We start from the raw sequence: 25,404 nt of genomic DNA, 5'->3' as shown, positions 1-25,404 counted from the left end.
TTCCCTGTAAAATAGTTCTAAGAATTTGGTGTTCGATCAAGATGAACAACTTCTACCTGATAACTTTGAGTATTCTCATAACCTGTTTGCTGGATCATGTATGGATATTAAAGGGAGAAGTTACATTTTGATCACTTCTAGGAGTTACAGGGTTAACCCTTTCACTTCCATTAGTGACCAAAAGAGAAATTCTCCTTACAATATCAATACAATATCAAGCAGAAAAGTTGATGAGAATAAAGAAAAATATCAGTTAAGGGATTATTAGTTGTTCCAGCTCCAAATTCTCTGAACTAAAACCATAAGAATTGTTTGGCATTCAGTAAGGAGAATTAACAAGGAGATCTTGGGAGTGAAATGGTTTGAGAAGTAATAATGCCAATGGTGATAGTGATGCCTCTGCAAAAAAATCAAATCTTAAAATTTTTTAACAAAAACCTTTGGATGCCAAAAAAAAATCTTTGCAAAAACTACTTAAATTACATCAATCCAAAAATCTACCAAAGTAACACACAGTAAACAAAATGTATTTTGGCAAGCTTTAGGTGAAACAACAAGTGCTCCAGCACTTCACCACACTTTACCTGCACAGTAAACCTGCGTATCATCAGAATTGAATTAGCACTGGATGATGATGACGATCCAACAAAATGATACAACACCAGCCGTCCAGACAAGCTGCTTTGTTGAAGAGCTATCCTGAATGAACAACAATGATGAAAATGTTAAAAAATTGTCAGCCCACTTTCTACCACATTCACATCATTATGATTACAAAGAGTACATCAAAGGACCCTCTGGTCCAACTCTTGAATGAAAAAGAGAACATGTGTGAAAAGATTAAACCTTGATAAATTGAAGGGATGACTTCATTCTCAAAAACAGAAAATATATGGACTAACAAGTACCTTAATTTACATGATTATACAACTAGCTTCCTTTCAGGTTGTCAGGCTGAACAAAATGTATAAAATATTTTTCATGTTGTCCATATTTTATAAAATATAACACTGCATGATGCCACACCCGGGGCCACACCCTATAATAAACAACGGAGCAAAAGAGGTTCTAACTGAATTCTTACCCTATCTATTCCACAATATTACTTAATTCAGTCACATTCTTTTATTTATCAACTAAGCCCAAACATGCTTCTTTCTCTTTATACCAAGGCCTCGAGTAAAAAAAACATTGCTGGCTGAGTGTAACTCAAGGCTACCCACCATTTTGCCAGGAGAAGTGATTTTCCAAAACCAGCATCACCCTTAACAAGCATTGGAGCTTTCAGTCCTGCACTGGAGACATGTTCATTGAGGTCGCTGTAGAACTGACAGTAAAGATTACATGTCATAAATTATTACAGATGTCCAATGTAATTACTATGCATTAAGGGGAATTAATCAAGGAATACTGTTACTCCTTGTTCCTAGTAGACTAGTTTATTAAGGATTTTAACTGATGGGTTTGTGTATTCTTGTTACCTTTGTGTTAATTTAAGTATTGCTGTTGTTTGGAGAATTCAAATATCAGTCACTTCAAGTAAAGGAATAGACACTATTGCTACTAAACCATCTGACCCTTTACATCTTAGCTTCACTATGCATATTCTCCATACTGTTCTCTAAACATTCCTTAAGGTGCTGACAAGGAGAATTTGTTAAACAATCAACAGCTTTTTTAGTTGGTGATCATTTCCTTTATTCTCGTGACATTAATGTGTGATTCAGGCGTGATATTGTAAGGAGAAATAAGAAGCTTGTACACTCTTGGTGGTCAAAGGGTTCAATTTAATTGTAGTGACAGGTAACTGAATGGTGGGACAGAGAGAGTTCTCTTACAAAGCTTTTCACAATGGCAGCTTGATACTTGTACCAAACCTTAACTTACTTTACTGAGTCCTAGTCCCATTTCACAGGAGCATTCTGCAGCAGCTTTCAATGTTTCAACTTGTTCCCAGTCTTCAGCCATATCCCAAGAAGAACCATCAAGAAAGTGAGTGTCAACAAGTGATGAATGATCATCTAATAAGCCAAGTTCCTGAAGAAAAGAGGAAATATTGAGTCAAGGATTTAATCAATTTGGTCATTTATTTGCAATATTTAGACAGGCAGGCCTAGTGCAGCTTTAAAGCTGATTTCAATGGGGACCTGTACGAACAATAACAAGGCCAGACCACAAAAACAGGAGCTACATTTCCTACGCTTTGCAAGAAATGCATGGGTTCTCTAATATCCTCTGCTAACAAATACAAAGAAGATGCAGGACCAGGTGTATGATTTACCATCCTCAACCCAGAGGATTAGAATGTTCAACCATTTGCAGGTGTCAAAACAAAGGCAGCGCATTCTCCTCAGTTAATTTAAAGCCCGGAGCATTGGTCTGGGCTGGAGCTTGAACCATTGACCTACAAGCAGTCCTGCACTCTACAACAAAAGAGCTACCCAAGCCCTCTGGATTTAGGGATAGTTTCTGAAACCAAGCTGACCAGTTGACACTAAAACACTTTAAGGAACATGTCAGAGGAACAAGTTGCTATGACAATCCCCTTCATATGGCCAAAATTTTTTTTTTCAAAAATCCTTCTGCAACATAATCCCATCACAACAATAAACAAGTTTACTTACAACACTGACTCCTTTTAGAAATAGAACATACAAAGCATTTTGAAACAGCCACGGAAGACTTAATCTGTTCAGTGTTTAAAGTCTTTAACAGCTGTCATTACCTTACCTTGCCTAAGAGTTTCTTAAGCTCTCTGTACACAAGCTCTGCTCCTTTTTCTGCTGTCTCATAGTTGTCAAACAGCTATGATGACAAAAATAACAAATCATATTTCTATACAGGTGTAATCTACCAAAAAGTTGTTTATTATAAAGGCAGCTTAAAAATAACTGAAAAATTTTGGTGAAAATTAACCCACCCTAGTTACCATAATTCCAATTACAGTACCTTCATGTCCTCGGTTTTCCTGATTTCTGTCTTCAACTGCTCTGCCAGAAAAATACTTTCATCTTTCAGAGATGGATTACTGTAGAAAATTTATGCAGAAGAATAATTATTAATGACTCATTACCTTCAGATGTCTCACCAATCTAGGGGTACATCCAGGAATTTTTTTTGATAAGATTGCCCCCCCCCCCTTGTCCCAACCTTCACTTGCATTTTCACAGAAATATCAGCCAGTTGAGTAGGACCCACATGCCATCTTGTTGTTGTGAGAATTTTGTCATCAGATGAGTCATGAAAAAACCCACAGTAGATGTAGATCCACAGGGATCCTTCCCCCTTTCCCCCCCCCCCCCACCCCACATCCACATCCTTCTTCTGGATCCTCTCCTGCTGTGTCCCTGACATATCTAAGACAAATAAAGTTGTAAGTCAAACATCTTTCACTTACTTATCCCAGTCTGGGTCCTTGAAACAGAAGATGGCATGGCATTTTCCAGGGTTACTCAAGTGTGCTTCGTGGAACTCTTCATAAGTAAAACTGAGAAAACAAAATGCAAACGGACTAAATTCCTGTTTGGGTTCAAAACCAGAGGAGAGAGTAGACCATTGAACAAGCTATTTCTTAGACATCAGAACACATATTAACAGTTTACAGTACAAATAGAATATAGTACATAAAAAAAAATCCTGAAATGAGAGAGGTAGGTTGGCCTAATTTCTATTTCTTCCTTGTCTAATCCTTTTGCTCCTTACGAGCGACTTGCATCTAAATTCTCCTAACACTATCGTTCCTGTGTCAAGCATAAAGGAAACAAGAATAAAGGAATTGATCACCAATGAAAGAAGCTCCTGATTGTTAAACGAATTCTCCTTGTCAGCACCATGCGAAATGTATAGCGAACGGTATGGAGAATATGGGTGTGAAGGGCTAAGTTGTTAAAAATGAGTGATGAGAAACAATTTGAAAGTTAAAGGTTCAGGTGTAGGAAATGAAACATGAGTATCAAATAAGGAAAACATTTAAACGAAACTTAGACAAACCTGTTTGATTTTCCACCCAAAAATGCAACAAACACCTTACTCTCCTTGATTTGCTTTCTTCTCATCTGGACCATCGTCACCACATCCTTAAAAAGAAAACATTCAATACCTTCTCTCTCAATATCATAATACTCAAATTATTTTCACAGTGATTTAGAGAGCTGTCAAGAAAACTAATTGGGATTGGGATGATTTCTTGACATTGTTAACTTTAATTATTATCATAAATCCTCTAATCAGACCCCAGGGGGCTTATTAATTATTAGTCATTGTTATTATTTATTAATTATTAATCATTAGTTTAGCCCGATGTTCACAACCAGGATACAATAGGATATGATGTACCATATTTATTCAAAAATTGTTCTCATTTTACATTTTTTCATTTACAAATTGTAATTCTGTACACTGTATTCTAAAGATGCCACTGTGATAACATCAATCAATCAATCAATCACCATAATCAGTTTTAAATGACAAACTAAAATTAAAGTATTTGGATAAATTTATCGCACTTACTGAGGAGTATTAATTTGAATTTTTGTTTTTTTGAGGGAGAGGCGTGGGGGGGCTTAATACATTTCTTCCTCTAAAAGGGAGGCTTATTAGAGGGGGGACTTACTAAAGGATTTAGAGCATGTAATGCTCTAACAGCAGTTATTGATATTAAATAATAATTATGCTCAAAGTCACTATCTAAGTAACTGCTCACCCACCCCTCCCCTAACTCAACAACAGTCACCTGATAACAGGTTAGGTTTAAGTTTGAGTTAGTGTGCACATTGATCCCAAAAAGTTGTTTAGTGAAATTGTACCTCTTCATTTAAGTCTTCCTCTGTTTCCTCCAAATGAACAACTACCAGGAACTTTCCATGACTTTCACAAAACCACTCAAGCTTGGGAACATATAACTGTTAAAAATCAAATCATCTGTAAGTCTGCAATATCACATCCTCTGACGTTTGTTTGCATGTGTCACACCCTATTCATCTTAAGATAAGCTATAATCTAATAAGCAGTTACACAGTAACTTACAAAAAGATCCTCAGCGTTGAGATTAACCTTAACATCAGTGTGCATATTGCAGTTAATGGCTTGAACCCGGGGGTAACATGTGAAGGAATTTTTTGTTTTTTTTTTATCGTCCGGGTGGGTGTAGTCCTGAGAAGGACTGTTGTCGGTGGTAGCGACTGACGTTTCAACAACCTGTGCAGAAGTCATCATCAGAGTCAAGTGAATGATTGTTGTCAGCATATTCCCTAAACTGTGCTTGATACATTTCCTAAGGTGCTGACAATGAGAATTTGTTTAACAAGCAAGAATTCATTTAGTTGATGATCATTTCCTTTACTCTCGTGACCTTGATGTGTGATTCAAGGGCAGGGGAAGATCCAGGATTTTTTTGAGGAGGGAGTGCACCACAAAAGAATGGCGTAACTGACTGGTGACCAAACGTAAACAAATTGTAAAAGTGAATACGAAGAAGGCTTTTGCCTAGGCAATAAAATAATATGAACTACTGAGAATACATATCAAACGATACAGTAGAATACCACTTGTATTAGAAAGCCGCAGGTCATCTCAGGGGGGGGGGAGTGTGCACCCCCTGCACCCTCCCCCTAGATCTGACCCTGAAGGGTGATTTTGTAGGGAGAAATTAGATGCTTGTCACTCTTAGGAGTCTAAAGGTTGAAGACAGGAAACACATTTTTGGCAAGAATATCAAGAGCACTTACCTGCTTGAAAAGATCCACTTCCTGTTGCATGCCACTTGGTGCAGATATGTACATTTTAATTGTTTGCTGCTGGACTGGGGCTTGAAGACTTAGTGATGCAAGCTGCAGAACAGAGGGTACAACTGCATTCCAATCATCTGAATTAAGAGTGAATCAAGAAAAAAATAGGTCTGCAATGCATACTTGTGTGGGATGTCATCGACAAGGTAGTTGTGAGGGGTTTTTGAATAGAAGTAAAACTGTCCCTCACTGTGAGCCAACAATGCTACAGGGGTGAAATTAGGCCTGGAATCAGTCAGTCTGGATAGAAATCATTGTGCAAGGAATCATTTAAACAAATAAAAATTCACATGAGGGATCTGGGGTATTAACTTATATATATATTAAGCAATATACCTTTCCCTCCCTCCCTGGAAGCTTTTTGGCATGTTGTTGGATGTTTACTGTTGGTCATCATTTTCAACAGATAAATTATCTTTTGGTGGTCTGGGCTATTTGTTTGCTTGTACGGCAATACTGGAAATATTTGGAGCAATAAATATTTTTTGTAACAGTCATTGAAAAAAAAAAACAAACAAAAAATCTTTCTGCTACTACTTTTTACACATGGTCTCATTTGCAGTTGTTGGTTTTAGTCTTATCACTCAACGCTACATGCCACCCTTGTAATTAAAGAGCACAAATGCAAAATTTTGAATAGCATTTGTTAAGCACACCAAAAAAATGCACTTCTTTGTTATTGTGAAAAGTGCACATTCAAGCCAAATAATTCTTTTCAACCCCCCCTCCTACCTCCAAAGGGGCAGACATTTCAACAGATTGTTCTAAGCTCCCCAAAATACAAGAAAATCCTTTTTGATGCCAAGAAAGCCCCCCAAAAAAAGCTTGAAAGGCAGACTGGTGCTAAATATGCCGTGCCTCAAACAAGTGGCATGACTGAATTGTAAGTTACATGACCATGCACTGAACTGTCACTCAAACCACTTCTGTGTTCAATCTTGAACAATTTGAGATAATTTCCAGCGAATGAAGAAAAACAATGTTTGTGGATGATCAAATGTTGCATGGATTGGTGGCCAGAGATTGGCTAGCACCATTGTTTTGACAGGCGTGAATAATCCAATATAGATCAAAATACAAGAAAATAAAAAATATTATGTAATTACAGAGAAAGCGAATGTGGGCAACAACATAAATGAAAGGAAAGCTTCCCAGATCAGCGAAAAGGCTTTTGTGCTAGCACAAAACAGGTACGCACTAATATATAAAGCTTCTTAGGAGTTGGTAACATATTAGTTGGAATAATTTCATGTTAGTTCTGGGAGCATCATTCTAAAGCCATCACAAGAGGTATTTATTGAAAAACCTGTTTGCAAAAATCAAAACTTTTGCTGTAATTTATCCTACAGTCAGACAAGCCAAATCTCTTATTGTTCTGTTGTCGATGCAATGCTTGTTAGAAATTTTAGATTACATGGAAGTCACACATGTGGTTATTTGCTCACTTCACTGATGTTTGTATATTTACTGATCTTTTTTTTTAATCCTGGTGCATTTCAGGATGGTCGTGATTTAAATGCAATTTGTGCAAGTCCCCGAATATTACATTTCGTTCATGGATTTGTTTTAGCTAATTCTTCCCCCTGCGAATGAAGATTATTATTTATTTAGGGTTGAGAGTTATTCAACTTACTAGTACTGTGATCACTGTGTGTAACATTTATTTTCTGCACTCATATTTCACTTTAAAATGTACCACTGGTACGACCCATCTGTAAAAGAGTTTGTGATATTCCCTTCTTATTACTGATGAGGTCAGTGATAGAGATTTGTTTTCAAACTCAAAAGTTTATTTAGTTTAGCTGAAGAAGCAATGTAAGTGAAATGAGGTTCTTTTCATTGCAAGGTTGAAATGGACAATTTTTAAGTTCTAAAACTTTTCTATAGACCTCTTGCACATGACGTCACTAGCGATTTAGGATCACATGACAATTTCCATCTGGAGGACAACCTAGCATGATAATTCATTGCAAAAATGTAGTAAATGCTAATAATTGATTTTCGCAAATCTTGAAACTGAGCGTAATAAATTTATGGCAAAACATACTGGGATAAAAACACAACTGAAATCACACACAGCCTAAGGAACCGAGTGTAGCGCAAACATAAATGAAATAAGTTTCTTTGCATCCAAGTTCAAATAACCAACTTTGAAGTTAAAAAATACAACAAAGAACTACAGAGGAAACACTTAACAGGCTGCCTTCAGTTCTTAATTCTGTATAAGTTCTCCAAAACAGCTGAGAAGAGAAATGGCCACCATACAAACCGCTATGTAAAAGCACTAATTGGAATCTGTGCAGTCTTCTTGGATTGCTGAATGCCAAACAGAAACCACATGACAAGCACTTCTCTCTCGTGGACAAATAAATAAAGTTCGCAGGCCTTGACAATGAGTGTGAAATCCCACACAAAAATATTTGCCTTGGTCTAAAGGGTTTGTGAACTATAATCCAGATTTAGGAATATCAGCCGACAGTTCAACAACAACAACAACAATATTCATTTGTACTCCCTTGGCTGTGTCAAGTTAAATAACAATATTGAAAAGAAATAGAGTACTGGCTGTCTGGAATAACCATGCAAAGGGGCTAGTGGAGCCAGGCAGCCAGTAGGCAACAACATTAAATGAAAATAAGTTAATGGTCAGCAAGATAGCGCAAATGCACACAAAAAGAAAGAAAAAGAAGCGGAAAAATGCTACAACTAAGCTATCAGGGAAGTCAAAAGGTTTGATCCCTCATTGCAGGGGCTAGACAAGATAGGATAATTTGTTTATTGTTTGAGCTTCCTCAACTGGCAATCGTACCCTTTGTTCCTGTGACCTTAACAAATATTTGATTCAGGGGTGAAACTGCATGGGGAAATGTGATGCTTGTCACTCTTAAGCCACACGCGCATTAAAGGGTGTAATGATATTGTACCTCTACTGATGTTTGTGAAAGGTCCTTCTTTCTCCAATGGACTGTGAAAGAACTCAGGTCCCCGAAAAGATGTCACTTGTGTTAAACTGTCAATACTTGGGTCACTCTCTAAAGATGATGCCCACCAGTCTGTGGCCATGTTGCCCATAATTTCTGACCTGTTTTCATCTCGGGACCATACTGACAAACACTGCTGAAACTGCAGTTCAAGGTCACGCTTTGCTTGTAGTACATCTTGGATTTCACGTTCTCTGGATTCTCTGAAGATTTTGAACTGCCGCTGAACCTTGTCCCGCTCTAACAAAGAACATAGCATTCGTTATTCTCATTTTACAAATATCGACATTACTACGCCCACATCAATTGGGAATTCTAGCTGGCTGTGCTCATCCTTCAGAGCACACCTAAATTAAGAATTGTCTTTGTGGTAAAAATTGTTATTTTCCATCAATTGGTTTTAACCTCTTATAAGCATGAGAATAATGCTGAACCACTGGTTAGAATTGAATTGCTTTACTTTAGATATGCATCAGTCATTTAAGGCTGCTATCTGCTCTCTGTACCATAACATGACGGCGGAGACTCGCTCCTTTCGCCTTCCTGGTTATAAATTACAGATCATTGTTTTTATACTTTTAATTTATTGTCTGTGCATCTCTTGCTTTGTTGAACAAGAGAGATTTCACAGTATCGCCTTTGTGTAATCTGTCTTATTTGTCCTTTTTGGCAAACAATCAAGTTTGGTGAATAATTTGCCTGCTTACCTTTACGACTTAAAATGTTTTTCATTTTGAAATCTTCACGTCAAAGTTATTTAATTAATTAATTAACCCTTAACACACTAACATCAGCCTGCATATTCTCTATACTGTTCTAATATATTTCCTTAAGTGCTGACAAAGAGAATTTGTTCTACAATCGGGAGCTTCTTCGGTTCGTGATCATTTCCTTTATTCTCGTGACCTAAATGTGTGATCCAGGGGTGATATTGTAAGGAGAATTTAGATGCTGGTCACTCGTAGGATCAAAGGGTTAACACGGTAACTGACAGATTGTAATCAGTGCATTCCTAGACAGATTTTTAAATCTTCACTTCAATCTTTCGCATTAAATTACAATAACCCATATTGTCTTGGAGCCAAAAAAAACATTTATCAAGTCACAATTAAGAACTTTATGCACACTGCGATTGGATCAAGTAAATAATGCTTATTCTTGCCTTGCTCGCTATATGATACTATGACTATTTCTCACACACCACTGGTAGCCATGTCAAGCTGACCGCCGCAACAAAAACAACTTTTCAACACTCGTGTTTGACATGGTGACCACCTCATGTAAGGCCACCACTACTCTCAAGTTGTAATCAATCTCAACACAAACCAGATAAATTGCATGAACATAACATACACTTCTTTTGAACAAAGAAATGGTTTCTAATAACAAATATTCCAAAAAGTCATTTGTGCTTGTCTACTTTTGGAGTATTCTTACCAATAAGAAATTTCCACAGAGACTAGATCATTTCTCTGTAATTGTAAAAAAAAAAAAACAGATTCCTCTCAAAGAGGATGGTCAGATGGAATTGTTTGTTAAGACAGATAATGAGATGGCACCAATAAATTCAGCTGCTCTAAGCTGCTCTGATAAATTCTCAATCATTTGACGGCTGCACTGCCCTAAAAGGGCTGTGCAGAACTGCTTTGAGTGATATGCGACAAATTACAAATACCGCAATGTAATTTCATCATCGCATCAAAGTTACTCTGAATTCTATCTCCACAGAAACCTTCAATTGATTAGTTATTCACCAGATTGTGAACAGTGGTATGTCTTGACAAGCCTGTACATTTCTGTCGCTGTTTTAATTATTCGAACACTTTTAATGAAAGCTTAGCTTCTTAACAAGATTACAAAAATTGTCATCTTGACCAATTCAACCACAAACATAAAATATTTCCTAGGGCAAACTGCCCACAGCTTGAGGAGATCACGGAAGAGGCAATAACAATGTTTCCACAATAAAACAGAAATTCTTCTGGCACAATCAAGAAGCTAATCTAAAAGTTTCTTAATTAACTCAAAGAGTTAGATTAACAAAAAACATAAAAAGTATGTAAACTACCAGTACATTGCAACAGTATCACAAAAACGTTGTATGTTGTTATACTAAAAAGCATTTGTAGAGGAGATGAAAAAAAGAACTCAGGATCTTGAAGATCTAAAAACTAAATTAAGGAGGGAGTGTATTTTAGAAGGAAATAAAGGATAATTAGAGTAAATTAACTACAAGTAACACAAAAAATTATAAGTGGGGTGTGTTTTTCAAAAATTTGGCACTAATTCATGAAAGCTACAGTTAAGAAATCCTAGTTAAAGAGAAACAACAGTTCGTGTTGAGAGAGCAGGGTAAAATGTCCTTCGGAAAACCTTTCCTTGAATAATGTTGTGGAAAGTATCTACCATCAAAACTGCAATTAACTCCCAATTTGTCATTTCTTTTGTTTTGATAAATTGCAGAAATACAAAATTCAGAAACAAAGTTCATAAATTTGTGTGTTCTGATACGTACAACCCTGTAAGATATATTACCCAAACCTGTTGCCTGATATGGGCATTGCTGTCATCTTTAGATAGACATTTTTTCAGTAGAAGTTTGTATATTATGTATACATTTCTAGGTTTTGTGCAGAGTTGCCCTGAAATGATCGGTATTCTAAGTCAAGCAACTCTGAATTCACCATGAGCAGACTTTTGATTGAAAACCCAACGAAAAACCTGAGAGCAATATTATATTACTTGCCCAATATCCGCTACAAACATAAAAAAAAAAAAAACACTGGGTCATTTTAATGTATGGAAATGTTGTGGGACTCTGTTCAAATTATTAAATTAACTAACAATAGAGAGTTTAAAGTCCTTGGTTAGCTAAGTGATGATCATTGATCAAGGACAAAGAAATTGTCACGATCCACAATTGGTGTAACATGAACTGCAGACTTTAATCTTAGGCATGCATGACAATATGTATGTCGCTTGCCTCGCTCACAGTGACTACGACAAAATCAATTATTTATAACACAAAATGCCTTCATTAATCTAAGCGTTTGATTATTTTCCATGTGTGCTCGATCACGATGGAACCAGTTAATTCAAAAATTCGATGACAAGCTCCTAAGTGTATGTAAACACAGCTGCACATGGTGATGTAATACAAATCCCAGTTGAGCACACACAGATTTTGTCTCACCTTTCTCAAATGCTGCAGCTCTCTGAAGCGCTTGATCCCTTCCTTCCAATGCCATAGCCCTTTCGTTCTTTAACTTTAAACAAGTGGCTTGTAAAGCTTTGATCTCGCCACGAAGCCGCTGGTTATCGCTGTGCAATTTCTCCTTTCTAACTTCAAGTTCGGCAATTTCTGTAGCTTTATTCTGTCGATAAATTTCAAGCTCTTTACGGAGTTCATCAGCTTCTCTCTCTAGCTCCACAGAAAATGCAGAGCGGAGACTAAAGCTTTTAATAACTGGCTTTGCCTTTGTGCTTCTTCTACTCTTTTTCTTACCAATCGAGCCACTGGGTTTAAGCGATGTAGTTTTTCGTCCAGGCGGACATTCGATGGGAATATTCTTGGTCACCATGGAATCTCCCTCGCTAAATTCATCGTCCACGATCACTTTTTTCGTGATAGAACTCCCAGACCCCATAACTAATTCTTACTGGCCTCTCTTCTAATGAGTGGTACTACATCAGGCTTGAGAAACTTTTACTTTTACTTGTAAGCATAACTCGCAATTTGTGTGGTCGCCCGGACGTATCACGCACCCACAATCTCAAATCCCCATGGGTCGTGAAGTTACAACTTCCTCCAAAGGACATCCATTTGATAACGTAACTTCGTGAAAATTTATGACAACCGCCCAGTTTACATGCACTAACTACTGCGTAGATTCATTCCTCCAGTAGATTAACCCTTTGACACAATCCCAACGAAACGCTTGTTTTGCCTCGCAATCATCATGGTGGAACCATCGATCATCCAATCGCTGTGCTGTAACACATCTCTGGCGGTAAAGCTTGATATCAGCCGCCATCCTGTTTCTGACTGTTGCTGTCATTCTTTCATTGTTTGATATGACCGTAATTACGTTCGATCATTTCCGGAATTTCAAAGTAGCGGATATGAAAACTTCCACCGGTTAACATTGCCTAATCGTTATGTTATGTAACATAACAATCATCAGGATATACCCACGAGATTTCAAATGAAAATTCCACAACTGATGTCAAGGAAATACGGTTTCTTATCAAGTTAAGGCCTGAATTTTATTCAGGCCTCTTATCTGCAATTTTAAATTGCAAATCAGTTGCAAGGATCATTTTTTGATCATACGGGAGGGGGAGGGGGGTTCAGAAATAAAATTGAAAAAAAAAGCAGTTTAAAAAAACACTAAAGCCCTAATGAACTAAGAAATATTTCAAAATAGTAAATTTTAAATGCTTCAAGTCCAAGAGTACAACTACAGTATGTATTCTACTGTTGTAAAATTTTGATTCACATACTGTAAGGTGAGGAGGAGGCAAACAAATACCACTTGATTCTCCTTCATCAGATTTTATTTCAAAATTCTCAAACTAATACAATTTTTGAAGTGCTGCTACTTAACTTTAAGAAAACACCAAAGTACTAACCAAAATACTCATTTTAGCTGTTAATATCCTTGGCCAGAGTCCGAAAATAACTATTCTGATAATTACCATGAAAGAATTGTCATTTAAATTGTCATAAACTATTTATTAAACATTTCAAGGGTCAAATATTTACAGACACTTTCACTACCTGCCAACTTTGAACTCATAAATTAACAAATTACAGATTGATCAAAAACAAGTTTTCTAACATAATACATTACAACTGAGAATGTAACTGCTTTTGCACTTAAATTATAACAGAGACTTAAATGAAAAATGAAAATATTTTAAACAAAGTTTCCAACTGATATGAAAATCATTGCCTTCCTTGAAGCTCTTCTACATTGGAATTTAAATTTTATAAATGCCCCACAGTTTAATACAATATGTAAACTGGTTTTCCCTATGAAGTCTGTGAACTATTCCCAACAAAGAAAATATCTATTCAAGTGTACGTAAAAATGTTTGATACAGATTCAGGGCTTAAAGTTCACTATTTTTTAAAGTCACCATATGGCAATCTAAATTCATACATGTAAAAGTAGTACCCGGATTTAAAACTTTTGTTGTCAAATTGTTTTTCTACTTGGTATGGAGAGTGAATGATTGCAGTTTAAAAGAGATGAGAGTCAACATATTTCCTAGCCACCATTTTACTTTCCTCTATGATAGCAATCCCTTCATACATGAATAGAAATTAGCCAAGATTCACAAATGACTGTGGAGGCAATTGCTTTCAAAACTTTTGCAGCAACTTGTTATCTCTGTTGTCTTTTTGTCTTCTTTTTTTAATTTGAATGTTTTATCATCACCTGATCTTCACCAAAACAAGCCAAAAACAGTCTAAAACTCTCAATGCTGCAAAAAGTAAAAATTCATGACCATTGTTGGTGATGTTCATGTATGCACTGTATCAGTAAAGAAATCAGGCAGCTGCATCCATGTGACAAGTTCAAACTGCATAAAAATTCTGTTGACCAGTACATTTTGGACCCAAATTAGCATAATTTGAAGGAAAGGCAACTTGACAAATCAACTCATCTGCGGCACAGGGATTGGAAGTGTCCTTGAAGGTCTTTCAAGAATATATAGCTTCTCCAGCACATGATTCAGACCTTTTACAGCCTAATGATAAAAAAAAAATAAAAATTTAGAATTAAAGAGAAAAAACATTCAAGAATGTGTTTTTGTACAGTGCTGTACAATTCTTATAATCTATACTTATTGACAGAGTGAATGGATGGGAAAATATTTGACCCAAGGTCGTGACGTATGGACCAAGTGAAGAGAGGTGAGGGCCTGGGGACTGGAAGCCAAATAATCTCACATCCAGCCTGAAATAACTCAAGTCATGTGACCATCAACCTCTCCTTTTCTCCTTTCTTTTACATACATACCTACATACGTTACTTGACCACTCCCCATAGGCCCTTTTCACCCATCCCACCCCAGGGGAGGACATCCACAACACGGTAATCTCGTGCGTGGGAAATTAATGTCTCCTACCCCTAACCCTGCAGGAGACGGGCCTACGGTTTATTCGTCCTTATCCGAGAAGACTAGAATATCTATCCATTTTTTGATTATAGAAAGGTACCAAATTCTCCTCACTTATTTTAAGATCATGAGTATCGGTCCGGCCGGGGCTTGAACCCTCGTCCTCCCGCACAACACAAGCCGGCGCTCTAACCAATTATTGAGCTAAGTGGGAGGCAGTCCCATGCAGCTTGATGGGCCAACAGGTTTTTGCAGCCCTGCTCATGGCCTCTCGTACCATATGGGTCGTATAATGAATCCTGTTCCACCCAATACACTGTTACCTCTCTTTGTAACAACAAATAAAATCAACTGCAAAAGGCGTGGTATTAAAAAAAATGTACCTTGGATGAATTTGATTTATATCTTTCAACTCCAAATCGTTCAACTGGTCTTGCAAAGCCAAAAATGCCACTGGATATCCAAGATTCTTTCTTGCACATGGTCCTTAATCAAAAACAAAAGTAAGAATAAGAATTTCAAATTTTTTCAATATTAATTCCAGTATGTTATTCATTGAAACTATAGGCCAAGGCTGTGGTCTAGCAGTGCCTGGTGGCCCCTGGCACCTTACTTTTGCTCTTGGGCAACTCATGAATTTTAGTTTTTTTCATAAAAAGCATCATGCTGGGCACTCTGGATTTCACAGTTTCAGAGCACTGGGCTCCATTAAATTTCCTTAGAGCACAGCCTTGCTACAAGCTCCTGTGGTTAATTCTCTCCTTTCGTCTCCCATAGGTGACCAAGACAGAATTTCTCCTTACAATATCATTATGATGTCAAGCAGACAAGTAATGAGAATAAAGAAAAATATCAGTTAGACAATTATTAAATAGAATAAGAAAGATGGTAAGTTTTTGAGCTTGCTAAAGAAATAGAGAAAGATGTTTTTGATCTTGCCATAGCATGGGACAACAACAAGTCACACTCGTGAGAAGACAAAAAGCACCTTTCTCTAGAGGATTAGTAGTTGATCCAATACCAAACACAAGTCACTGCCCTCACATCAGTTTTATTTTCAGATATACACTGTACATTACCTCCTACCACCTCACCCAGACCAAACACAACAATAACAGAATGCAATGCATTATCAACATTTAATTCTCACCATTCTTTGTTGCTGGGATGTACTGAATAAACACATTTTTCTTCTACTACCATAAGTCTTGTAAATGTGATATTTCTTGTATACGTCGTGAGGGTTTTGGCCTCTGGATCAACAATAGATTCTTCCACAATACATGCTACCCGTGAATTCACAAACTAAAAAGCCAAGGAAGGAAAGAAATGATGAAGATTGATTCCATTAAAACTTCTGCTTGTTAAATAATTTTTTAAAAATAATGAACATGATTGGCTGTCTTAATCAGGTCTCACAACTTAAAGAGTTGTCTTTAAAAAAATTGCAGAGTTAAACTGATAGTTAAACAATCAAAGCCTGGTTTTCAATAGCAATGCAAGCATAAGGGTAAGCACAAATATAAGCACGAGGTTTACATGCCAAATGTAAACAAACATCAACAAGCAAAAGCACTAACACAAGTAGTGCTTGTGCTTGCATTTTTCTGCTCACATTAAACACAAGGCATGCTATATAAGGAAGTCTTCCCTGGGAAGACCTAGGCTCATTTGTCACTCACCGTTGACCTGTGTGTGGGTCAAATGTGTGGGTCAGATTTAAATGCTGGTAGACGAATAAAAGGAGCTAATGAGATATCTATTGTTTACTTCCACCAGCATGGTGGCATGAGGTAACATGTGAACCACCTACTTCAATCTCAAATTTACCACCAAAAATAAAGACAGTTTCCATTGGAGAAAGGAAATAAAATCTCAAAAATTCTTGTATTGTGATGAAGACACAAAACAATTTTGAGGAATGCACCCGCTGTTCACTGCTTTGAAGTAGCTGTAGCTCAAGCTGACTTGACTCTAAGAGTTCTACATCACATGATGGTTGATGACAAATGGTCCAGTGGGAACTAAGGCTCCTTTTATAGCGTGCCTTCGTGTTTAAGATCATTTTCACAGTGAAATAAGAGCTGTTATGCTTGCATTTATTCTTGCACTTGTGCTGCATCGTTAGGGAAACCAGGCATTATCATTCACTCATCATCATAAACTGTGATGAACTAACATATATTTTGCAATGTCACATTAATTACAATAAAACCAATTACCATTGCTTACGGCGCTGCCTATATGCACACCATATCTGCATGCCATACTCATCCTATAACAGGCAAGTATAATTGTTTGCCATTTATCACTTTAGTCAGAATACGCAAACCTTAATTAAAAATTTTTTAATAATAGTTGAAGTAAAACACAAGTTATCAAAATGTTTCTCACCCTCTCTGCCCATCTGGGTGGACTGTTTGTCTTCCTAGTTAGTTTTTTAGTCACTAGCTTGTTTCCTACTACTGATCTGAAAATAATAAGTCATCACAAAAATTACTTCACAAAATCTTCAGGACAAAAGGGGTACTGATGGATTCTAAACTACTTAAATAAGTTTATAAAATATTTTGCTTATGCTCAGATTTCGAGCCTACACATTCTTCATGCTCCAAGACTCAAAAATGTTATAACAAATTACCCAATACCAATTTTTTTGACAACTTCTTTACTTTTTGTCTTCCAAATTGATTTTTTTCATTATTTCCCATACCTTTCCATGCCCCAAACTAGAATTCTATGAGTTTTGAAGCCTGATAAAAAACACTGTGGAATTTGATGCCAGTGGCTCATCAATAGCATCACTTTTGAGTACTGTATGTGCAAATTTCTCATTCAATTTTTCCCATTCAAACTGCTTTACCGAGTGAGGTGAGAGAAACAAAATTGTTTCCAATTTGAAAACTCTACAATGCTTTGCCTCATACGAAGAGATGTTAGAACATATCTTCCTTCCAGTACAATCATGTTGAAGAAGAGTGAAAAAATGTTGAGAAATATAAGAAACAAACACCGACAAGCATTTTAATTGTTACTTGAGGTTTAAACGTTTCAGTAGGTCTTTCGGGACTTTCGTTCGTGGTAGTGTTTATATATTTAAGATGCCTTTCGTTTATGTCCATCCACGCGTGTGTGTAAGTGTCCTTAAGGTTTAATCAACAAAAAAGATTTCAGTTCCAGTATCAAGGAAAATAAATTACAATTTCGACCAACTCGTATGCAAAAACACACTTTAAGCAAATTGCTTGAAAAATTATTTCAAAAAATGCGTCTTGGCAAAGTTAAACCCATGTAACAAATCTATCGGGTTATCCATGGATAAGCCGAAAAAAAACCAAATTAGAGAAGGTAATTTAAACGCGTCAAAATGTAAATTTGACGTAACCAATGCACAACATATCAAGGTTGCATGTGGTCGGTCACGATGTTGTTACAACTGCTAAAAATCCAAAGATTTCACCAAAACACGAAATAAATGATTCCAGAATTACCTTATCCTTCATGCATGACAAGGAACAATAACAAGTTGGGGGAAAATGCGAGAGATATCTACCTGCTTATGATGTCCTCAGACAGCACGTGTCGACTGAACGGGTTTGGATATCGTGTCCAAAAAGCGCTCGTTACCTGATTCCAGTTAAATCTAAATATACCAAAGTAATGAAAAAAGTTATTTCTTTCCATATGCGAAAACCTTTATATATTTTCGAGGCGAAAATCACTCACTTGAGCAAGCAATCTGTGCAGTAAAACTTCATCGCTTAGGCGAGACCGAATCCATGCGAGACTGATAAAAATGAGGAAAGATATGGACTTATTCCAGGTCTCCCCCAAGGAAATGGTATTCAGTTTCCACACGGTCACAATTCAACCACTGAAAGACTGGGTTTGACGGGGCGTCGACTGGGCGTATGAGTTGTTCGTTGATTTTAAATTGAATTTCTTTTTTTAAACTTCAAGTAGTACACAATCCCTGAATTTCTTCGAGGGGGGCAGATTAAAGCATGTAGAGTATCAATGAGAGAGATGGGCCCCTGCTTCGAGTTAAAAACTGAGATTCTCACGAAACAGTTTTCTTTGTATGTGAACTTGTTACAGTGGGATTTCGCTAATTTTGCTTTTAAAAAGGGAAGTCATTCAAGAAGAGATCATCTACGATCAGTTGTGATCTGAGGAGGTCAGATTACTCTGAGATGTGAAGTCAAGCCAATCGACCGACAGTTTTATAATTTCCGAAGCATTTATTGGAAAACTTCATCGAAAAACAGACAATAATATTTTATTTTATTACAGGACTCGGGCAGTCAGAGGTAGGCATTTATAGATTATGCTAATAAAAGTGGCATATTATGCTAGTAGCATTCCTTTTTTTTTTGGCCAAATTATCCTAACGTTATGCTCTTTTTTCCAAATTATGCCACCGTTTTTTTAAATTATGCTCTTTGAAAAAATGCAAATAAGTCCAAAATATATATTTTTTAACTAGAAGCCGTTCGTCTACAGGAAAGAAACGCAACAAATCTACAATTAATTTCAAATAAACATGTGGTTCAGGTTAGACCCGGGTTCAGTGCTTCACAGTGATCTAAAAATGCTACTAGTTTAACTAAAACTTTAAATATCGATTAAGGTCACCAAGTGCTTGGGACTAGAGACAAAAAATTATCAAATAATGGCATCAAAAATGATCTGATAATTATCAAAATGCGCAAATTATGCTAGCATTGCTGCTTGGCAGAGATTATGCCAGTTTGCTCGAATTATGCCAAAAATTATGCTAGCATAATCTATAAATGCCTAGTCAGAGGGCTAATAACTAAAATCAACCAATCAAAATTCTCTATTACCGATCAATATTCTCTCAGTATTGGACCGGGCACTGTCCCGAATGGTCCCGAATGATACCGCACTTGTGTCCCTTTGAACTTCAGTCGTATAATAAATCTCTTATTAACCAAGCGCGAGGGCCGTAGTGGAAGAATATCGGCCCTCGGTCTTTTTTGTACGGACCTCGCTGCGCTCGGTCCGTACTGTCAAGACCCCGGGTCGATATTCTCCCAGTGCGGCCCTCGCGCTTGGTTAATAAGATATATATCGTTAACAAGAGAGAATGTACTCGTAATTTCTACCAAGAGATATCATTTTAACATTGATTAAAAAATTGTAATTTATTACAATTTTAATGGAAATGATGACAAATAAATAAATCTAAATGTACAAACAAACGAAGCCATAAGGATAATATGTAAAAGAGTGGAAAGCTCCATGCAAGACAGATCACCGTGTAGCTAATTAACCTAAATAAGTCAAATATAATGACAGACAGAGAATTTTTAGATCAACAATAAAAACATTACAAACTTCAATGTTCCTTACTTAAAAACTTCCTCACTCTAGACTTAAAAACTGCAAGACTAAGAGAAAATCTAATATCAAAGGGTATCGAACTCCACATTTCAATAATTCTATTAAAATAAGTGAGTTTAAAATTAGTCTTTCGCGCAAAATTCTTCTTCAAGGAATAGTCATCAACATGTCTAAATCTGTACGGATCGTCCCGAGAATAAAAATTCAAAAACGGAAAAACATCCACATTTAAGTATCCATTTAAAGCCTTGTACAAAAATGTAATATCAAAAAGATAACGTCTCTTTTCAAGTGAAAGCAAATTGAGACCTTCCAGGCGCTCGTCATAAGTAAAATTCCTTTTTCCGAGAATAAATTTTGTTCCCCTCCGCTGTATGCACTCAAGTTTTTCAATGTTTCTCTTGGTATGTGGCGACAAAACTATTGTTCCATATTCCACTTGCGATCTAACCAACGTGCGGTACAGGTATCTTCAGAGTTTCGGTGTCCTTCCAGCCCCTACAGGCTCTTCTTAGCAGGCCCAAGATTCTATTAGCTTTATTTGTAATAGCATCAACATGAGAGTTCCAGGAAAGATGATGGCTCATAAGCAAACCTAGGTCGCGAAACTCATAAACTTCCTCTATGTCCGATCCGTTTAAGATGAAGCTAGATCTGAATGGTTGTTTCTTCCGGGTAATGCGCATCATCTTGCATTTCTTAACATTGAGGGTCATCCTGTTCCGTTGACTCCAGGCGCGCAGACTATCTAAATCGTCTTGAAACATCATTAGGTCATTTGAACAAATTACCGCCCTATACGCCTTGCAGTAATTTGCATAAAGTGCCACAGAACTTTCTTGGACTACCTCAGGCAAATCACTGATTAAAATAAAAAATACTAGGGGGCCAAAATGGATCCTTGTGGCACGACAGATGTGATATTCAGCCAGCTAGAACTTTTGCCATCCACCACAACTCTCTGCTTACGACACAATAAATAATCACCACACCAGGCTAGCAGTGACCCTGCTATTCCAAAGTTACACAGTTTATGCACTAGAATCTTATGGTTCACGCGATCGAACACCTTAGCGAAGTCCAAGAACACAGCATCAACCTGGAGATCATCATTCAGCGCTTTGCTCCACATATGGTTAGTGAGGACCAGCTGGGTTAAACAGGAACGCCCTTTCACAAAGCCATGCTGCCAATCAGTAAGAAAAGGTGAGACTTGAGAGTAGATGGCACGATGGATAATTCTTTCCTGACATTTTCCTAAGATCGATAGTAGGGAGATGGATCTATAGTTCTCCTTGGCATTGTCTTTTAAAAATTGTGTAACATTGGCTCTTTTCCAAGTCAAGGGGACTACACCCAAACTAAATGACAGGTTAAAGTGCTACTGAAACGTAATTTTCATATCCGAGATTTTTGCAATATAATAGAGTTCGAACGTTATTTGCAAACGTGCGTACTTTTTTTGGGCCAACGGAGAGCGGAAAGTACATTTTTAACCATTCGAAGTTGACCGGCTGAGATCAAAATTGGCGGCCATCTTGGCGCGGCCAAAACAGCCCTGTGACGTCACTGGTTGTGTACTTCTGTGAAAGAAGGGTAAAAGCAGGGAGTGTGGCTTGCATGTTGGGAGGCCGAAAAAGAGGATTTCGGGCAAAATGCCATCCTCGTCTTTTTCATCGGCGGCCACATCGGCATTTTGGTTATCTGCGAGAGGTTCGCCTGGATAGGGAGCAAAATTCCCGACTGATACCGAGAACGAATCTCTACCTGTCTATTTAGTTAATCGGCAACTGACGACATCCACAAGATTAGGATCGAAACCGCGGTCTTGCTTGACCATCTACAGAAAATGTCGAAAGATATTATAACGGCAGATGGGCTACTAAACGCCCCGGGCCAAAGCAATGCCATTCAGAGAATGAAGAAAACATGGAAGCCTCATACGACACCGCCACTGAAGATCGGCAAGTCTGAGGATAACGAACAAATCCCTCTGTACCAAATGCCTAGCAGAACATGCCCAGAATCCCTAATTATAGGGCGAGGGCCAAAATAAGAGCAGGCGAGGATTTCAAAAATGAGATAAAGCAAATCCTTAACAACGCGGAGCAAGAAACAGTAAAGGCGATCATGTGCTTCTATGAACGTGAAATCGGTCGTTTTAATACCGAAATAAAGAAAAGAAAACGAGCCAAAACGGCTGGAACACTGAACACTAAGAACTGTAGTACGACAGAATCAGCGCGCGTGACGCAAGCTGAAAGCAATCAAGACAACGTAAAGATCGAGACAGTCAAAAAAAAAGCTGTACATCTACAAAGGCGAACGATTCGAAAAAGACACCAGTTGCCTTGTTAGCATCCAGATTAACTAAAATGTCCTCAACCTCACTCTGAGTGGTGGAATTCATCTACTTGGAGATCGTCACAGTTTACGCTATCTGAGCTATACACAGTACTAAAAACTTCATTGAACAGCGCAGCCTTGTCGACAGATTCCGATGCGGATCTATCTTTATAGGTGACAACTGCAGGCTGCCTCTTTGTTTTTGATTTAATGGCATGGAAGGACCAAAACCTCTTAGGATCTACTTTCAATTTCTCTGATAATGATTAGAGATACTGATGATAACTTGTGGCAATACATTTCTTGGTTTGTTTCCTCAGTTGCTTAAAGCGCATGAAAAGATCTGTAGAAAGAGCAGACTTCATTCTGTTCCACAGCGTTTTTGTTTTCTGATGAACTTTTTGTAATTTCAGCAGTTATCCAAGGTGGCCTTGAACGACCTCTAAGTGTTATTCAAGGAACATGCCTGTCTATAGAACATAATAGCAGGTCCTGGAATTTAGTCACACTGTCATTTAAATCACTAGGTAAAATCACAAGGTCCCAGGGGATATGTTTCAATATACGCCAGAGAGTAAGCGAGTTATTTGGAGATAAGAGGCGGGGAGGGAAGTGGAAAATTACGAAAGTAGATTTTGGTAATATTGCATGTTTACCTCTGTTTTATCCATCAGCTTATTTACTCATTCATTTATTGATTGAGTTCTGAAGTTCCACACTTGGTGAGTGGTTACAAAAAGAATGATGCGAACTATTTCTCAGCAAACATAGCTGAGCGAGCTAGACAAGACCCAGACAGCTAGACATCGGTTAGCTCTTAGATTCTCCCGCAAAGTGTGCGTTAAGTTTATAAGATATGCCCTTCTGTTGCTTTGACTTAAGTGTCTTTATAAGATTTCTTTTCTGTTCCGAATGTTTAGATTTCAGTTCTTCTACTACAGCTTTTATTTCCGTCGTAAAACCTTCCACAGTGCCATTCATTTCGCTCTTTGTATTCTGCATTAACAGCTTCAAACGATCTCCTAAATGGGTAAAACAAAAATATTGCGATCAATGGCGAGCGGAATTAATTTTCCCTAATAGCTTTAACTCTTTAGCCATAATATCTTTCTTTTTCATAATAGCTTTAACTCTTTGGCCCCTAAGAGTGTCCAGCATCTAAACTGTCCTTTCAAATTCTCCTTGTCAGCACTTTAAGAAATGTATAAAGAACAGTATGAAGAATTTGAATGCTGATGTTAGGGTGTAAAGTTAGTTTATCAGCTTCCTTATGATTGGCCATAGTACTGTTTGTCGTACGCGTTTTGTTTGACCCAATCACCACAACAAACACTTGACTATCGCCATGTGCACTAGGAAAGAAATCACGTCAACAAGTTATGATTGGCTCCACAATTGTGTTTGATTGGTCGAATTAATATTTGGTGTGATCCTTTTTAACCAGACAGAGAGTGCATCTCAACACAGCCAAAGCAATTTCAGTCCAACCATCAAAAATACTGAATCAGAATGAGGAACTTTTTTTTTTTTCGTTTTACTCACTATCGGTTGCCACTGTTCGTCTAATTTTTAACCTCTTCGCCAACTCCCACACAAGTCCTACTACGAGAAACACCAGCAACAAAACGGACGATGAAATAAGAGTTGCTTGGAACATTGAACTCTCGATATCAAACAACCCTGTAGTTCTTTCCACTGCAAGTGGTATCGAGGATTCCTGGAGGAAACCATTGATACATTTTAATAAAAATTATCAATGGTACTAAAAACAAAGTAAAATATAAGAAATATTCCGTGGGAATCTCGCATCCACTACGCTATTGTTGAATACTTAATCTGTAGGGGCCAGTGATTAGTTGTCACCTGATGGGGGGGAGAGGGACTTTTGAGGAGGTAACATGGTTTTCAGGGGGAACGGAGGGGGATCAGTCGTCGCTAACAGAGTAAAAAGTGGAGTGGGGACTATATAGAAAATTGACTGCCAAATAACTACCAATAAAGGGGGGAGGGGAGGGCGGGTCACGAGAACATTACAGAGCCTTATGGGGGATCGGGTAAATTTTTTTGTGACAACCAAATTCTTCACATATCTCAAGTGAGTAATAAATTGTTCTAACCTCTACAGACTCAACATGACTCTCTATGATTTGAAAAATTTCTTTCTTGTGGCTTTGTGCAAATTTTCCAAAGCACGTTCTCAGCTTTTTAGCTTCACCGCTAAGCACCAGTCCGTAAGCTGAGGAATAGTCAAAGACCTTGATGATTCGAAGAGAGGGATTTTCAAACAAATCCTTCCTGTTACCAAGAACGAATGCATCGATCAGGGCTCCTGTCACTTCGCCGTCTAACAACGCATTGGCAATCTCTTCATAAGTTGTGTACTGGTTATCTACATGACAAAGAGAGGGAAGCTGGTTATTACAATGTATGTGACCAAAACAGACTGAGAGGATCCACCCTCTCAATGAGACATTTTTTATCCCGGGTTTCCCCCACGACTTTTCATCAGGTCTCCTTGACAATTTATCGTCATGTTATCCCTTCATACTTCTGGATTGGATCCTGGATGGAAAGGGTCACTAAAGGTATAGCCAGAAAAGTCAACTTTATTTAGCCAGGGTGGCCCATTTAGCTACATGGCCCTGCGATAGTAAAGCGACTAAGAGCATTGCTACCCCCCTAAATGATTCCTGGTACCCCCTTAAAAGGCCTGGGTTCGATCCTGATTGGAAGGGGCTCTGAGAGAGTGAAGTGTCGTACCCCAAGAATATGACATGATATCCATGGCCGACACT

General features: G+C 37.7%; 3 protein-coding genes across 4 annotated transcripts in view; all 3 read right to left on the bottom strand.

Moving 5' to 3' along the window:
* Positions 1–12,793, bottom strand: part of LOC111338362 (nephrocystin-3) — a 29,899-nt gene extending 17,106 nt beyond the window's left edge. Inside the window, exons 1-11 of one of the 2 annotated variants that reach the window (XM_088744714.1) lie at positions 11,961–12,793; positions 8,711–9,007; positions 5,727–5,863; positions 4,806–4,901; positions 3,991–4,076; positions 3,398–3,487; positions 2,950–3,028; positions 2,731–2,805; positions 1,888–2,037; positions 1,224–1,327; positions 585–699 (exon numbers count right to left, since the gene is read on the bottom strand). In XM_088744714.1, coding sequence (XP_088600840.1) covers positions 585–699; positions 1,224–1,327; positions 1,888–2,037; positions 2,731–2,805; positions 2,950–3,028; positions 3,398–3,487; positions 3,991–4,076; positions 4,806–4,901; positions 5,727–5,863; positions 8,711–9,007; positions 11,961–12,414 — 1,683 coding nt within the window. In that variant the 5' untranslated portion in view covers positions 12,415–12,793. The remainder of the gene's footprint in view (positions 1–584; positions 700–1,223; positions 1,328–1,887; positions 2,038–2,730; positions 2,806–2,949; positions 3,029–3,397; positions 3,488–3,990; positions 4,077–4,805; positions 4,902–5,726; positions 5,864–8,710; positions 9,008–11,960) is intronic. The other variant, XM_022944837.2, reaches the window with a different exon arrangement.
* A 513-nt stretch (positions 12,794–13,306) lies between these two features.
* Positions 13,307–18,726, bottom strand: LOC111338378 (PRELI domain-containing protein 1, mitochondrial). The gene is made up of 6 exons (XM_022944862.2): positions 18,623–18,726; positions 18,450–18,539; positions 17,291–17,366; positions 16,047–16,201; positions 15,280–15,382; positions 13,307–14,524 (listed from the first exon to the last, which is right to left on the bottom strand). The coding sequence occupies exons 1-6, from the start codon at positions 18,652–18,654 to the stop codon at positions 14,432–14,434; spliced, it is 549 nt and encodes a 182-aa protein (XP_022800597.1). The 5' UTR covers positions 18,655–18,726; the 3' UTR covers positions 13,307–14,431.
* Positions 18,727–23,284: 4,558 nt separating this feature from the next.
* The window catches only part of LOC111338357 (uncharacterized), a 35,396-nt gene continuing 33,276 nt past the window's right edge, over positions 23,285–25,404 (bottom strand). Inside the window, exons 43-45 of the mRNA XM_022944831.2 lie at positions 24,727–24,998; positions 24,152–24,326; positions 23,285–23,631 (exon numbers count right to left, since the gene is read on the bottom strand). Of these exons, the coding sequence (XP_022800566.2) occupies positions 23,420–23,631; positions 24,152–24,326; positions 24,727–24,998 (659 nt within the window). The 3' untranslated portion in view covers positions 23,285–23,419. The remainder of the gene's footprint in view (positions 23,632–24,151; positions 24,327–24,726; positions 24,999–25,404) is intronic.

Source organism: Stylophora pistillata, chromosome 14 (assembly GCF_964205215.1).
Source record: "Stylophora pistillata chromosome 14, jaStyPist1.2, whole genome shotgun sequence".
NCBI lineage: Eukaryota > Metazoa > Cnidaria > Anthozoa > Scleractinia > Pocilloporidae > Stylophora > Stylophora pistillata.
Note: the sequence above shows the minus strand (reverse complement) of the source record. Positions and strands in the feature narration are given on the sequence as shown.